This window comes from Arachis duranensis, chromosome 1 (genome assembly GCF_000817695.3).
Source record: "Arachis duranensis cultivar V14167 chromosome 1, aradu.V14167.gnm2.J7QH, whole genome shotgun sequence".
Taxonomy (NCBI): domain Eukaryota; kingdom Viridiplantae; phylum Streptophyta; class Magnoliopsida; order Fabales; family Fabaceae; genus Arachis; species Arachis duranensis.
The window spans coordinates 19,520,767-19,532,553 of NC_029772.3; the positions used below are offsets into that span (position 1 = coordinate 19,520,767).

At 39.6% G+C, this 11,787-nt stretch overlaps 1 protein-coding gene across 1 annotated transcript; it reads right to left on the reverse strand.

Annotated features, from left to right (window-relative positions):
• Positions 1 to 9,349: 9,349 nt before the first annotated feature.
• Positions 9,350 to 11,527, reverse strand: LOC107481271 (leucine-rich repeat extensin-like protein 3). The gene is made up of 3 exons (XM_016101521.3): positions 11,424 to 11,527; positions 10,622 to 11,326; positions 9,350 to 10,235 (listed from the first exon to the last, which is right to left on the reverse strand). Exons 1-3 carry the CDS (start codon positions 11,525 to 11,527, stop codon positions 9,614 to 9,616), a joined length of 1,431 nt encoding a protein of 476 aa, XP_015957007.3. The 3' UTR covers positions 9,350 to 9,613.
• Positions 11,528 to 11,787: the final 260 nt, after the last annotated feature.

Below are 11,787 nucleotides of genomic sequence, written 5' to 3' on the forward strand. Positions count from 1 at the left end.
GGGTGACATAAAAGGGTAGGCTTATTTGGGATAAGTGAGCAAAAACAAGTAATGGCCTCAATCATATGCAAGCATGTAAATACACTAAATATTGGACATATAGATTGAAACAAAGTAAAGATTACAATCATAGAGAAGAAAACACACAAGAATAAAATATTTATGGTTAAATAATATAACCATATAAATAAGCTCAAAATCTCACAGGTTGTGTGTTCTTTGGCTCAAAAACCATGTTCCAAATACAACTTCAAACAAATTTAACAAAAAAATTTTCAATTTAAATTAGTGAAAATACTATAAAAATTTCTTGAAAAAAGAAAATATTACTTCAACCAAGTAGTAACTAAATGCATAAAATCAAATAAACATGCAATCAAATATGTAAATGCAGCAATGAACAAACAAAGAAAATAGAATATTGGTGTTGAGAAGAGAATAACTAACCCGTGGAGATCGGTATCGACCTCCCCACACTTAAAGATTATACCGTCCTCGGTGCATGCTGAGATGTGCAGGTGGATGGGGGTTGTGGTTCCTTAGCTGGTGCTCTTTTTGTTCCTTTCCTTGCCGGTGGTTTGGGAGTAGCTTTCTCATTACCCTTCTTGGTGGCCATCCTAAAAAAGGGAGAAAGGAAAGGGACATGTAATTCAAATAGCTAGAACCGGGAGGAGGAAGATTTAAGTGATAATCAATGCCAAGGTAAGGGATAATGTCTTAAATACATGGTCGTAACTACATGCAATTAGGGCATCAATGGAAATATAGCAAGGCGTATTAAATCAATTAGATGCAAGATGTGTAAAAGCATACAGGCAAAGGCATGAGAAGCATAGGTCAAGCATCAATTGTTAAAATAAGCTGGATTAAAGAGCACTTGTATGATGACAATTGTGAATGATAATCTCAAATACAAGTGGATTACAAGTATTGTGAGTTAAAAGAGGAATGAAAGTAATAAATCCAAATATATATGAGAGCCAAATTTAAAATATCAATTGTCAAACCAATCCTTATAATATCCACAAGCTCAGTTATAATAAAGTAAAATCCAAATAAAGCTCCAACACCAACATAAAAATGCATGAAAAAAATAAAAAAAAAGAAAGAAAGAAGAAAGAAGAAAGAGGGAAGAAGGAGGAAGGGGAAGAAAAAGATAAGATATTTTGGCAGATTCAGATAAGTTGTGCGCCGCTCGTGACGCGGACGCGTGAGTGACGCGTTCGCGCGGGTAGCACGTAAGTGAGGTGACGCGGGAGCGTCGGTCATGCGGACGCGTGACATGGTTTGTGCTAGTGGCGCAAGGGCAGCCTCGCGCTCACACAACTCTTTGTTCAAAAATCATATTGCCACTTTTGAGGGTGACGCGGTCGCGTGGTTGACGCGATCGCGTGGATGGCTAAATTATGAAAACGGCGTGGATGCGTGAGGCACGCGTTCGCGTGGCAGGGCTTGTGCGGCTAGCACAGGTTCAGCCCAGCTCCAGCGTAACTTTCAGCCATACACCCTTTTGACATCGATTTACAGGGCCACGCGGTCGCGTGGGTGACGCGGACGCGTGGGGAGGCTATTTCATTAATGACGCGATCGCGTCATCCACGCGGTCGCGTGGATTAATTTGTGCCAAAGGCACGCCTCCAGCCACGCTCTTGCGTGACTCTCTGTAAAGTCTTTTTTCTTCCTAAGGCACAGGGGACTCGGACGCGTCGGTGACGTTGTCGCGTCGCGTGCCCTTTTCTTCTTTATATATATATATATATATAATGCAGTATGTAGAATGCAATGTTTAATATGAATGCTATGCATGATTCCAAGTTCAATAAAAATTCAAAAACAGACTGAAATGGAAAAGGAACGATCATACCATGGTGGGTTGTCTCCCACCTAGCACTTTTAGTTAAAGTCCTTAAGTTGGACATTTGGTGAGCTCCTTGTCATGGCGGCTTGTGCTTGAACTCATCCTGAAACTTCCAACAATGCTTGGTCTTCCAATAAGCTCTATCCATACTAAGTAAATTCCTCAAGCTTTGATGGAGTTCTTCACAAGCTTTGAGCTCCCAAAATTGATCCTCATAGATTCCCGGATCCCAAATCTTGTTTCTATACCCGTCTTCAAGTTGATCATCATTGTTCCAGCCGAGTGGCTCAGCTTTAGAATTCTCACTGAAGCGTCCAAACAATTTCCTAGACCCATTCAATTGAGCTCTATACCAACCTTTACGTTTAAACTTAAAGCTTCCAACCTTGCAGGACAATTCTTACCACTGACCATCTTCCTCTTACTCTTAATGCCACAAAGAGTTCTAAGTTGACCATCCGTCTCCAGTAGCCCATATTCAAGTGGAATTAGAAAGCTAAGGGATATGAATTTTACCCACTTGAATGTTGTGAAGGATGATGGCAACGTAGGGGGAGGGGTTTCTAATGAAATTGCAAGCTCCACTCCCTTGTGCTCTTCTCTGACAACTTCCACCTCTTTGTAAGCTTCTTCAATTTTAACCTCTTTCTCTTGGTGGCTTTCTTCTAATTCAATCTCTTCTTCATTGTTTACCAAGGGCATGGGAGGTTGTGCTTCTTCTTCTTTAAACTCCATATCAAGTCCAATGGAAGAGGATTCAAATATAGATAAGAATTCATCAATGATTGAATCCATCTCTTGATCATCCCCTTCAAAGTCTTCAACCATGAGATGCCTTGGAGGTTATACACCCTCCTCAACATCAGTTTCAAATGTATTTGAAGGAGGCTCTATAACTTGACTTTCCCATGGAGGTTCAGCATCTCCTAAGTCTTCAATCACTGCTTCCTCTTTTTCTTCAATAATTCTGGCTTCCTCCACTTGTTCCAATACCAAATCGTGCTGCTCACTATCCACCGGAGTGCCTAACTTCTCCTTCCTGCTACATTCTTCAGTAGATTCTCCACATGAAGCCATGGGGTTCCTTGAATGTCCGAACATCGGAAAGGTAATCGATTTATTGCTTGATCCAAGTGTTTAAGTATGAAATCGTATTCATCCTTGATGATTTCCTGTTCAACTATTTCTTCACCTTCAAGTACAAAATCTTCCTTGTTGTCTTTTTTCACTAGTTCTTCAACTACGCTGTCAGCTTCAAGGGTCTCTACTACCTTCACCTTTAGTGCCTGCTCTAGCTCCTTAAGAAGTATGGATTCGCGAAGATGATCCTCTCTCTCTTGTTCCATGTCAATAGTATCAGTGGGATCATGTTGCTCTTGGATTGATGGATGTTGGTGCTCTTCCATGGATGGTGGTGATGGGATGGGTGGATCATTATGTGGTTGAGATGGAAGTGCATTGGAGCTTGAGGGTTGAATATTGGGGGTATTTGGTGGTTCGATTTGGGCGGCGAGAGCTTGTATAGCAGAGTTTAGATCGGCAAATGCTTTCTCCATGGAGGTTTGGGGTGGATAGGAGGGTTCATTTGTTGGGAGAAAAGGTTCATAACACGGAGGTGGTTCCTATTGATAAGGATATGGAGATGGTGTATATTGAGGTGGTGGTTCTGGGTATGGTTCATATGGTGGTTGGTGTGGTGGACAAGGGTTGGGGTCATATGGAGGTGAATGGTGGAAAGGGGCTTGTGAGTGTGGTGGTTCAAATCTATGTTGAGGAAGTGGTTCATTGGCATATGATGGGGCTTGTTGGTAACTACAAGGGGGTCCACCATATCTATCATCTTGGTATGCATTATAGAATGGTCTTCGTCCATGATATCTTGGAAGGTGTTGTCGCCTAAAGGGTTGATCAGATCCTCTTGGCGCCATCCATCTTTGATTGCTTTGACCTTGATGCATATTCCTATTATAGCTTTCTCTTCCTGCAACATAGTTGTAACCAGACTCATAGCCAAAGGGGTGAGAGTTCATAGTAGTGAGAGAAAATAAAAACAAAAACTAACAAAAAGAAAATATTTTGAAAAAGATTTGATTTTTTTTTAGGATTTTTGCTAGTAAAGAATTTTGTAAAAATATAGTTGCGTTGTGAGTATAGATTCTAAACCAACAGAAAATCCCTTCGTACAAACGTTTTGGTTGTCACAAGTAACAAACCCCTAAATAAATTGATAACCGAAGTACATAAACTTCGGGTCATCTTCTCAAGGAATTGCAAGGAGGTGTTCTTATTATTAGTTATGAGTCTTGTAAATTGGGGGTTTTCAAAGTAAGGAAGAAGTATGTTAAATGACAAGTAAAATAAATAAATAACTATAAAATAAACTCTTGGCAAGATATGAGAAATTAGAAGTCCTATCCTAGTTATCCTTATCAATTGTGATGAGAGTTGGATTTTTCTCCCACTGTGTTAACCTCTAACTATGAAGGTAAGTTAAGTGATGAATTAATTTTGATTCCTCAGGTCCTAGTCTTTCCTTGGGAAAGGCTAGAGTTATTGGAACTCGAATTAATTCTTGAGGAATTCCAATTTTCAGTCAACAATGAGTTTGACAACTCAAGAGTTACCAATTAGTCAACCAAAGCCAAGAATGTAGAAAGCTAAATTAAAATCATATATCTGAAAACATCTCAATAATGTGTATTAAATAAGAAAATCAATCCTAACATGAAAAGTTCATAAGCCAATTGGGTAACACAAATCAGATACAAATGAAAGCATCAGAGTAAATGAAAGTAGAGGAGAAACATAAATTATTGAACCTGGTATGAAGAAACAGTCCTAATCCTAATAGAAATCCTAATCCTAAATCCTAAGAGAGAGGAGAGAGGAGAGATCCTCTCTCTCTAAAAACTATATCTAAAACCTAAAATTGAATTATGATCTGATATGAATTGATGTCCTGAGTCTCTGCATGTTCCCGGACTTTAATCTGTGCTTTCTGGGCCAAAAACTGGGTTAAAGTGCAGCCCGGAATCTGTGCCAGCGACTTCTGTAATTCTACAGATCGCGCTCATCACGCGTCCGCATCGTCCACGCGTTCGCGTCACTCAGCATTTCTCGTACCACACGTGCGCGTCGTCCACGCTTTCGTGTCGTTCGTGCAGCTTCCAATCCGCGCGGTCGCGTCAGGCACGCGAATGCGTCACTCTGATTTATTCCATTTCGCGCGGTCGCGTGAGCCATGCGACCGCGTGACTTCTTGCTGGTCATCTCCTCAATTCCTTTTGTTCCTTCTATTTTTGCACGCTTCCTCTTCATTCTCTAAGCCGTTCCTGTCCTATGAAGCTTGAAACACTTAACACACAGATCAAGGCATCGAATGGTAATAAGAGAGGATTAAGATTAGATAAATTAAGACCAAAGAAGCATGTTTTCAAGCATAGAACTAAACTAGGAAGGAATTGTAAAATCATGCAAATCCTATGAATAAGTAGGTGAAAAACTTGATAAAACCACTCAATTAAATACAATATAAACCATAAAATAGTGGTTTATCAGCTGGCTTAAAGAGGATATCAGCCGAGCTCCCTTGATCTACCTAGGTTCTGTGGAGATGGGCATTTGCCAGGATCATGGTTATCACCACCGGATCATTATGCCCGGGAATGATCCCTTGCCCTTTCTCTTTGGTGAATGAGATGGTTGGGAGATCGGGAGTCTCGCTCGCAACTTGGTAGACCTGCTTTAGATGTCTCTTGCGAGATGACTTGGTGAGCCCTCCTCCTCCAAATCCCCCTGAGATCATGTGTATATGTCTCTCAGGGGACTGTGGGGGTGGGTCTCTTCGGTCACTGTCATCTCGCTTTCTTTTTCCATGATAGTCCGACCTTTCTACGAGATATCTGTCGAGCCGACCTTCTCTGGCCAGCTTTTCTATCACGTTTTTGAGGTTGTAATAGTCATTTATAGGATGGCCATACATCTTATAGTATTCGCAGTAGTCGCCACGACTCCCCCCTTTTTTGTTCTTAATGGGCCTAGGGGGTGGAAGCCTTTTAGTATGGCAAATTTCCCTATACACATCGACTAGGGAAACTTTCAGAGGAGTATAAGAGTGATATCTCCTCGGCTTTTCTACGCCGATCTCCTCTTTCTTCTTGGGCTCTCTCTTTTTCTCTTTCGACAGTTGAGAGTGCCCACGCCGCCAACTCGGCTCTCGTAGTCTGGTGTTTTCCTCCATGTTGATGTATTTTTCAACTCTTTCCTGTACATCATTCAAGGAGGTAGGGTGCCTTTTTGATATGGACTGGGAGAAGGAGCCTTCCCTGAGTCCATTTACTAGGCCCATGATTACTGCCTCCGTGGGCAGGTCTTGAATTTCCAAGCACGCTTTGTTGAATCTCTCCATGTAGTTTCTTAAAGGTTCTCCGACCTCCTGTTTCACACCCAGGAGGCTTGGTGCGTGTTTTCCTTGTCTTTTTGGATGGAGAACCGCATTAGGAATTTCTGCGAGAGGTCGTCGAAGCTCGTGACCGATCTTGGAGGGAGGCTGTCGAACCACTTCATCGCTGTTTTCGTCAAGGTGGTCGGAAAGGCTTTGCAGCGAGTGGCATCAAAAGCGTCGGCCAGGTACATCCGACTTTTGAAGTTGCTCAGATGATGCTTTGGATCCGTAGTCCCGTCATAGAGGTCCATCTCATGGCTTTTGAAGTTCCTTGGAACTTTTGCCCTCATTATGTCCTCACTGAACGGGTCGTCTCCCCCCAAGGGCGAGTCTTCTCGGTCACTGCGATAGTTTTGGCTTTTAAGGGAAGATTCTAGCTTCAAGAGTTTTTCTTCTAACTCTTTTCGGCGCTCTATCTCTTCCCTTAGGTTCCTCTCCGCCTCTAACTGTCATTCTAATTCCGGTTCTAGCTGCTCCAAACGTCCTTGGTGGCTGTGGACCAATCCCATTAGTTTAGCTGCATGGGGCGGTCCTTCCTTTCCTGATTTGCGTCCTTCGGAAGAATTTACCTTTGGGTTTTTTACCCCAGAGGTACCTTCTTTGTGTTGGTCATTCGCTTCCTAGTGGAGGGTCATGTCCGCATCATTGTTTTCGGTATTCAGATTTTCTTGCTCTGAATCGGTCGTGGCGTGGCCATCTTCGGGTGAGTTGTCCGCTATCGAAGGATGATCTCTCGGGTCCCCGATAACGGCGTCAATGTTACATTGGGTAACCGGAGATTGATGGTCTGGACTAGCGAGGTTGGCCCAATCGTCTTGGGAAGAAGGCCTTCAGGCTTGATCCCGCGTTTGAGACCTCCGTCCAACTTGTGTGCAAGGAATGAGATAGGGGTGGTACCTGCAAAGGCACTCCGATGCCTAAGTTAATAAGGGTCTAAGCAGGTTAAGAGAGTATGGGAATTTAGAGATACCTGAGGGTTGTCAATGTATTTATAGAGGTGAACCCATAACCACCGTTGGAGTGGTTCCACCCTTTAAGGATGATAACCATCCCCTTATCTTAGGGAGGTTTGGATTTGACTCCTAGAGGTGGGTTGAGAGATTTTAGGGGCAGTTACTTATTTAAATAAGTGTTATCTGCCAGCTAATCAGACTCCCAACTTCCTGTCAGTGGAGTTTGCATAGAGTCTGACCTCTTCGGTGGAGGTCGGTTGCAAGGGGAGGCCAATCTATGGATTGGGCCATTTTGTCTTGTTTTGGTCATGGGCCTTTGTGTTGGGTCAGGGTATGAACAGTTTGAATGCAAATTTAAATGACAATAAAGTAAACGAGAAAATCTTATTGGTAAATTTGTTCACATGAGTTAACATATATAGCTTATTTAATTTGTGAATTTTTTACATAAAACGGATCTAAAAAAAGTGTTACGAAATTAAGTAACAATGATTAAACCATATGTAGGCTAAAATAGTATTCTTAAATTAACTAGATTATATCCAGATGATTGTTATTAAAGAAAACCAATGAAATATGTCGTTATACGCATTTTGCGGCGGTTAGAATAAAAACCGCTGCTAAATACAATCATAATTAAGCATCACCGCTAACTACCGCGATATGCGCCGCAATATGTCATTTGGCGGCGGTTCAAAAAAAATCGCCGCTAAATACAATCCTAATTGCAGCCTTGTCTCTAACCGTCGCGATATGCGTCGCAATATGTCATTTAGCGAATTTTCACCGCTATCTGTCAGATTTGTTGTAGTGGTTATAGCGATGAAATTCACCATATATTCACTAAAATTATGTTTTCCCTTTTTTTATTTTTTTCTCTCTGCTAAACTTTCTTACGCCATAATCCTCCCCAGTTTTAATTCCAAAATAAGTTTTTCATTTGTTGATTTTCACGAGGGGAGAGATGCTAAAATCAAGAAGGTGGAATCAATATACTAAAATATTGAGATTCTATTTTTTATTTTAAATAAAAAATATTTCATTAACATCAGAAATTATTAATGAGTAATATTTATATATATTTTTCACATATTTTATAATAAAATAATCAAATTTTTTATAGTAGAATAATCAACAATATACTCAATTTTGTTATAAATATAGCAAATAACTATAACTTTATTTTTATACTTTTATTTTAATTTTAATAATAAATATAAACACAATTTAATTATTTTATTTAGAAAAATTGATTATAAGTGTGAATCAAAGTAATCATATTATATTATTTATAAAATTTAATTGTAAATGTAAAATATTTGGTCTTTTTGTATTTTAATAGCTACTTTGCATAGATCGATGATGGATGAGTAATTATTTGCAAATTGTTTGTGATTATATAACATTAATATGAGTAGTAATACCTATTTTCTCAATAGTATTTATTTGACAGCAATATTGTCTTTGTAAGTTGTAAGTATTTTCAGTATTTAGTATTTTGGGACACATTTTTGGGTCCTGTGTTGTCTGTCGGTGCATCTTTTTGTGTGTGTGGAAAACAAGTGTGTTTATTAGTGCCAGTGCAGAAGTACGTATCATTATTTTATGCTTCTTTTGCCCTCTTTTTCTTTTTTATTTTTTATTATTTTTAACTAATAGTAAAGACAAGAATCCAATGATTACGTATTCTCCATGGGTCATGGGACGTACAGAATGAAATAATTTACATTATCCTAACTTCCCATCATCTTTTATCTCCATTAAAATTGACATATCACAGTTATAAAGAAAATAATCTTGTAGTAAATAAAAATAATATTTTTAATATGATCAATTTATTTTATGATAATTATTATCACGAGATTATTATATAGTTATGAAATTTTAATAGCACATAAAAAGTATAGTTAAAATTTAAGATCACAAACTATTATTATTATTATTATTATTATTGGTAATAGTTGAAAAGAAAAAGAAAAAAATAAAAATCTAAACAAATTTGAATCTAACGACTCATGAACTTGCAGGTAGACTTGTCACTTGTGTCTCCGAAAAAGCTGGAACCAAATTTATTAGGTTTAGCTTCGATGAAAGTACTTGAATACACTTATTTTTATTCATTATTCACCACACAGATATTGCATAATGTAGATACGAATACACAGATATTTATAAAAAGAAAAGCAAGTGCACATGCAGGTGCAGTTGGAAGCTAATTAAGCAGATATACATGATAGTTAAATAAAATGAAAATTGACCACAATCTTTTGTTGACTTAGTGGACAATAATGCTTGACTATATACTACAGTGTATAGTGTACTATGTAGGTGAAAAAGGCGCATTAATTGCGATCACAATCATAAGCGATGAGGTCTGAGAGTCTTATAGGTTACCGGCTCAGGCGGTGAAGAATAGAAAGAACTATCTTCTTGAAGCAGCGGCGCCGCTGCGGCTTGGGAGTGTAACTGCGAGTAGTACGTTTTGCAAGGGATGTAATGGAAAAATTTGGGGTTAGAGCATGGTTTCACATTGGAAAAGAATGCGTGGCATTCTTCCGGTGATCTTTGATTAGGAAGCCCCAAGATGCAGTTATTGTTGACGTCAAGAACCTTGTTCTCTATCAGCTTCAAGCACTCAGGACCAACTTGGGTAAAGTAGTTGTCCGACAACGACAAGTTGCCGTTGTTGCGGAGCCCCGGGAGAATGCAGACGATCTCCGGAACTGCACCGTACAGCTGGTTGCTTGCAAGGTTGAGGAACTGAATGCTTTTTAAACATCCGAAAGAGTGAGGAATGGGACCCGTAATGATGTTCTTGCTCGCATCAAAGACTGTCGCCTTGCCGAGCAAGCCTATCTCGTAGGGCAGGCATCCGTCAAGGTTGTTCCCCAAGAACAGCACTTCGGTTAGCGTCTTCGAAGCTTTACCAATGCTGCTTGGGATCGTGCCGCTAAATTGATTGTTGGCGAACGTGAGGTACCTGGAGGGAGGGAGGAACTTAAGGAAATTTGCTCGGGAAATCGTAACAGAATAAACACGAAAATTCATCTTTAAAATATTTTTTGGTGACTATCTATTAAAATATTTTTAATTGAACATATTAATTCTTAAAAATTTTTATTCATTAAAAATACTCAAAAATTATTTCCGTAGAACATATTAATCCATCAGTAATTTTCAATTAATTTTTTAATAAAATTTGTGTTATTTAACAATTTAATCTCAAAAAATATTATTATAAGATAAATTAATTTTTCTATAAAATAACGAAAGAATGAAAGAATCAATTTATGTGATAAAAATAACTCTTAGACCATATAAAAAAATTTATTGGGAATATTGAGTCAAAAATCTTTTGTGTCTTACCTGGCAGGAGTTGAGCCGAAATTACTAGGGAGGTTGCCGGAGAAGAAGTTGTTGTTGATGAAGATAACATCGAGATCTTGGACGAAGAGTTCCGGTGGAATTGGGCCGGAGAGTTGGTTGAACCTAATGTCCAGGAATGTTAGATTCGTAGCCTGAAGAACTTGCATTGGGAACGCACCTGAGAGCTTGTTGTTGCTGAGGTCAAGTTCGTAGAAATACTTGAACTTTTTAACGGATAAGTCTGGGAGGTTGCCGCCGAAGCCGTTAGAGTTAACGTGGAAGAATGTGAGCTCTGGAATTTCGCCCAAGACATCGGAAAGCTTCAATGTTCCGTTTTTAACACCGGTGATCTGGGCTTGGTTGAGGTCTATTCCGGCCACAGCTGTCTCCTTTGAGTTTGGATATGTGGCGCACCTTATCCCATTGTACTTGCATGGATTTGAGCCTTTCCAGTTATTAGTGTACCCTGTTTTGTCAACGATTTCAAATTTCTTGAATTTTAGAAGTACTCCTCGTGCTCTTATCAACCGTGTCTGTGGAGGAGGACGAGGAGGTGGTGGTGGTGGTGGTGGCGGAGGAGGACGCGGCGGCGGTGATGGAGGGGGACAAGTAGGTGGTGGAGGTGGTGGTGGTGGTGGTGGTAATGGAGCCGTGGTGATAGTGGTGGTTGCGGTGGCGAGGGTGAAACCGGGGATTGTGAGTGGTCTGGAATTTTGTCAATGTGAGTAGAAACTCAGGTAAAGGTGATGATTAGGTGAGAGGGCCGCCTGGTCCTATGATAATCTCCAATGCTTGTCTTTGCCGCCCGGCCTCATCTTTGCCGATGGCGAAATATGGGAAGTAAAAAAGCAAGAAAGTAGATAGCATGAATAAGAGCAAGGCGTTAATGGATGTGATGGTGCCCATCTTTCTCTCTCGACACAACTGTGCCACATGCAATGTATTATGGCATTAAATAATCAACTTTGGTCCTATAAACTATACTATATATATGCATCACCAAAAATAATCCCGTACACCTATTAACCATACAAAATGGATATGTACATGATATTGAACATATAATATGTTAATTTTAGATTTTTGTTAGATATGTAGGGCATACTATATATGTTAAACAAAAAATATTATAGTTTTAATTTTCATATATTTTTTAAAAAATATTT

Coding starts and splice junctions, on each gene's coding strand:
- LOC107481271 (XM_016101521.3), bottom strand. CDS start 11,527: ATGGGCACCATCACATCCATTAACGCCTTGCTCTTATTCATGCTATCT. Junction 11,327..11,423: donor GGCAAAGATGAGGCCGGGCG/GCAAAGACAAGC, acceptor ACAAAATTCCAG/ACCACTCACAATCCCCGGTT. Junction 10,236..10,621: donor TTCGGCTCAACTCCTGCCAG/GTAAGACACAAA, acceptor CCCTCCCTCCAG/GTACCTCACGTTCGCCAACA.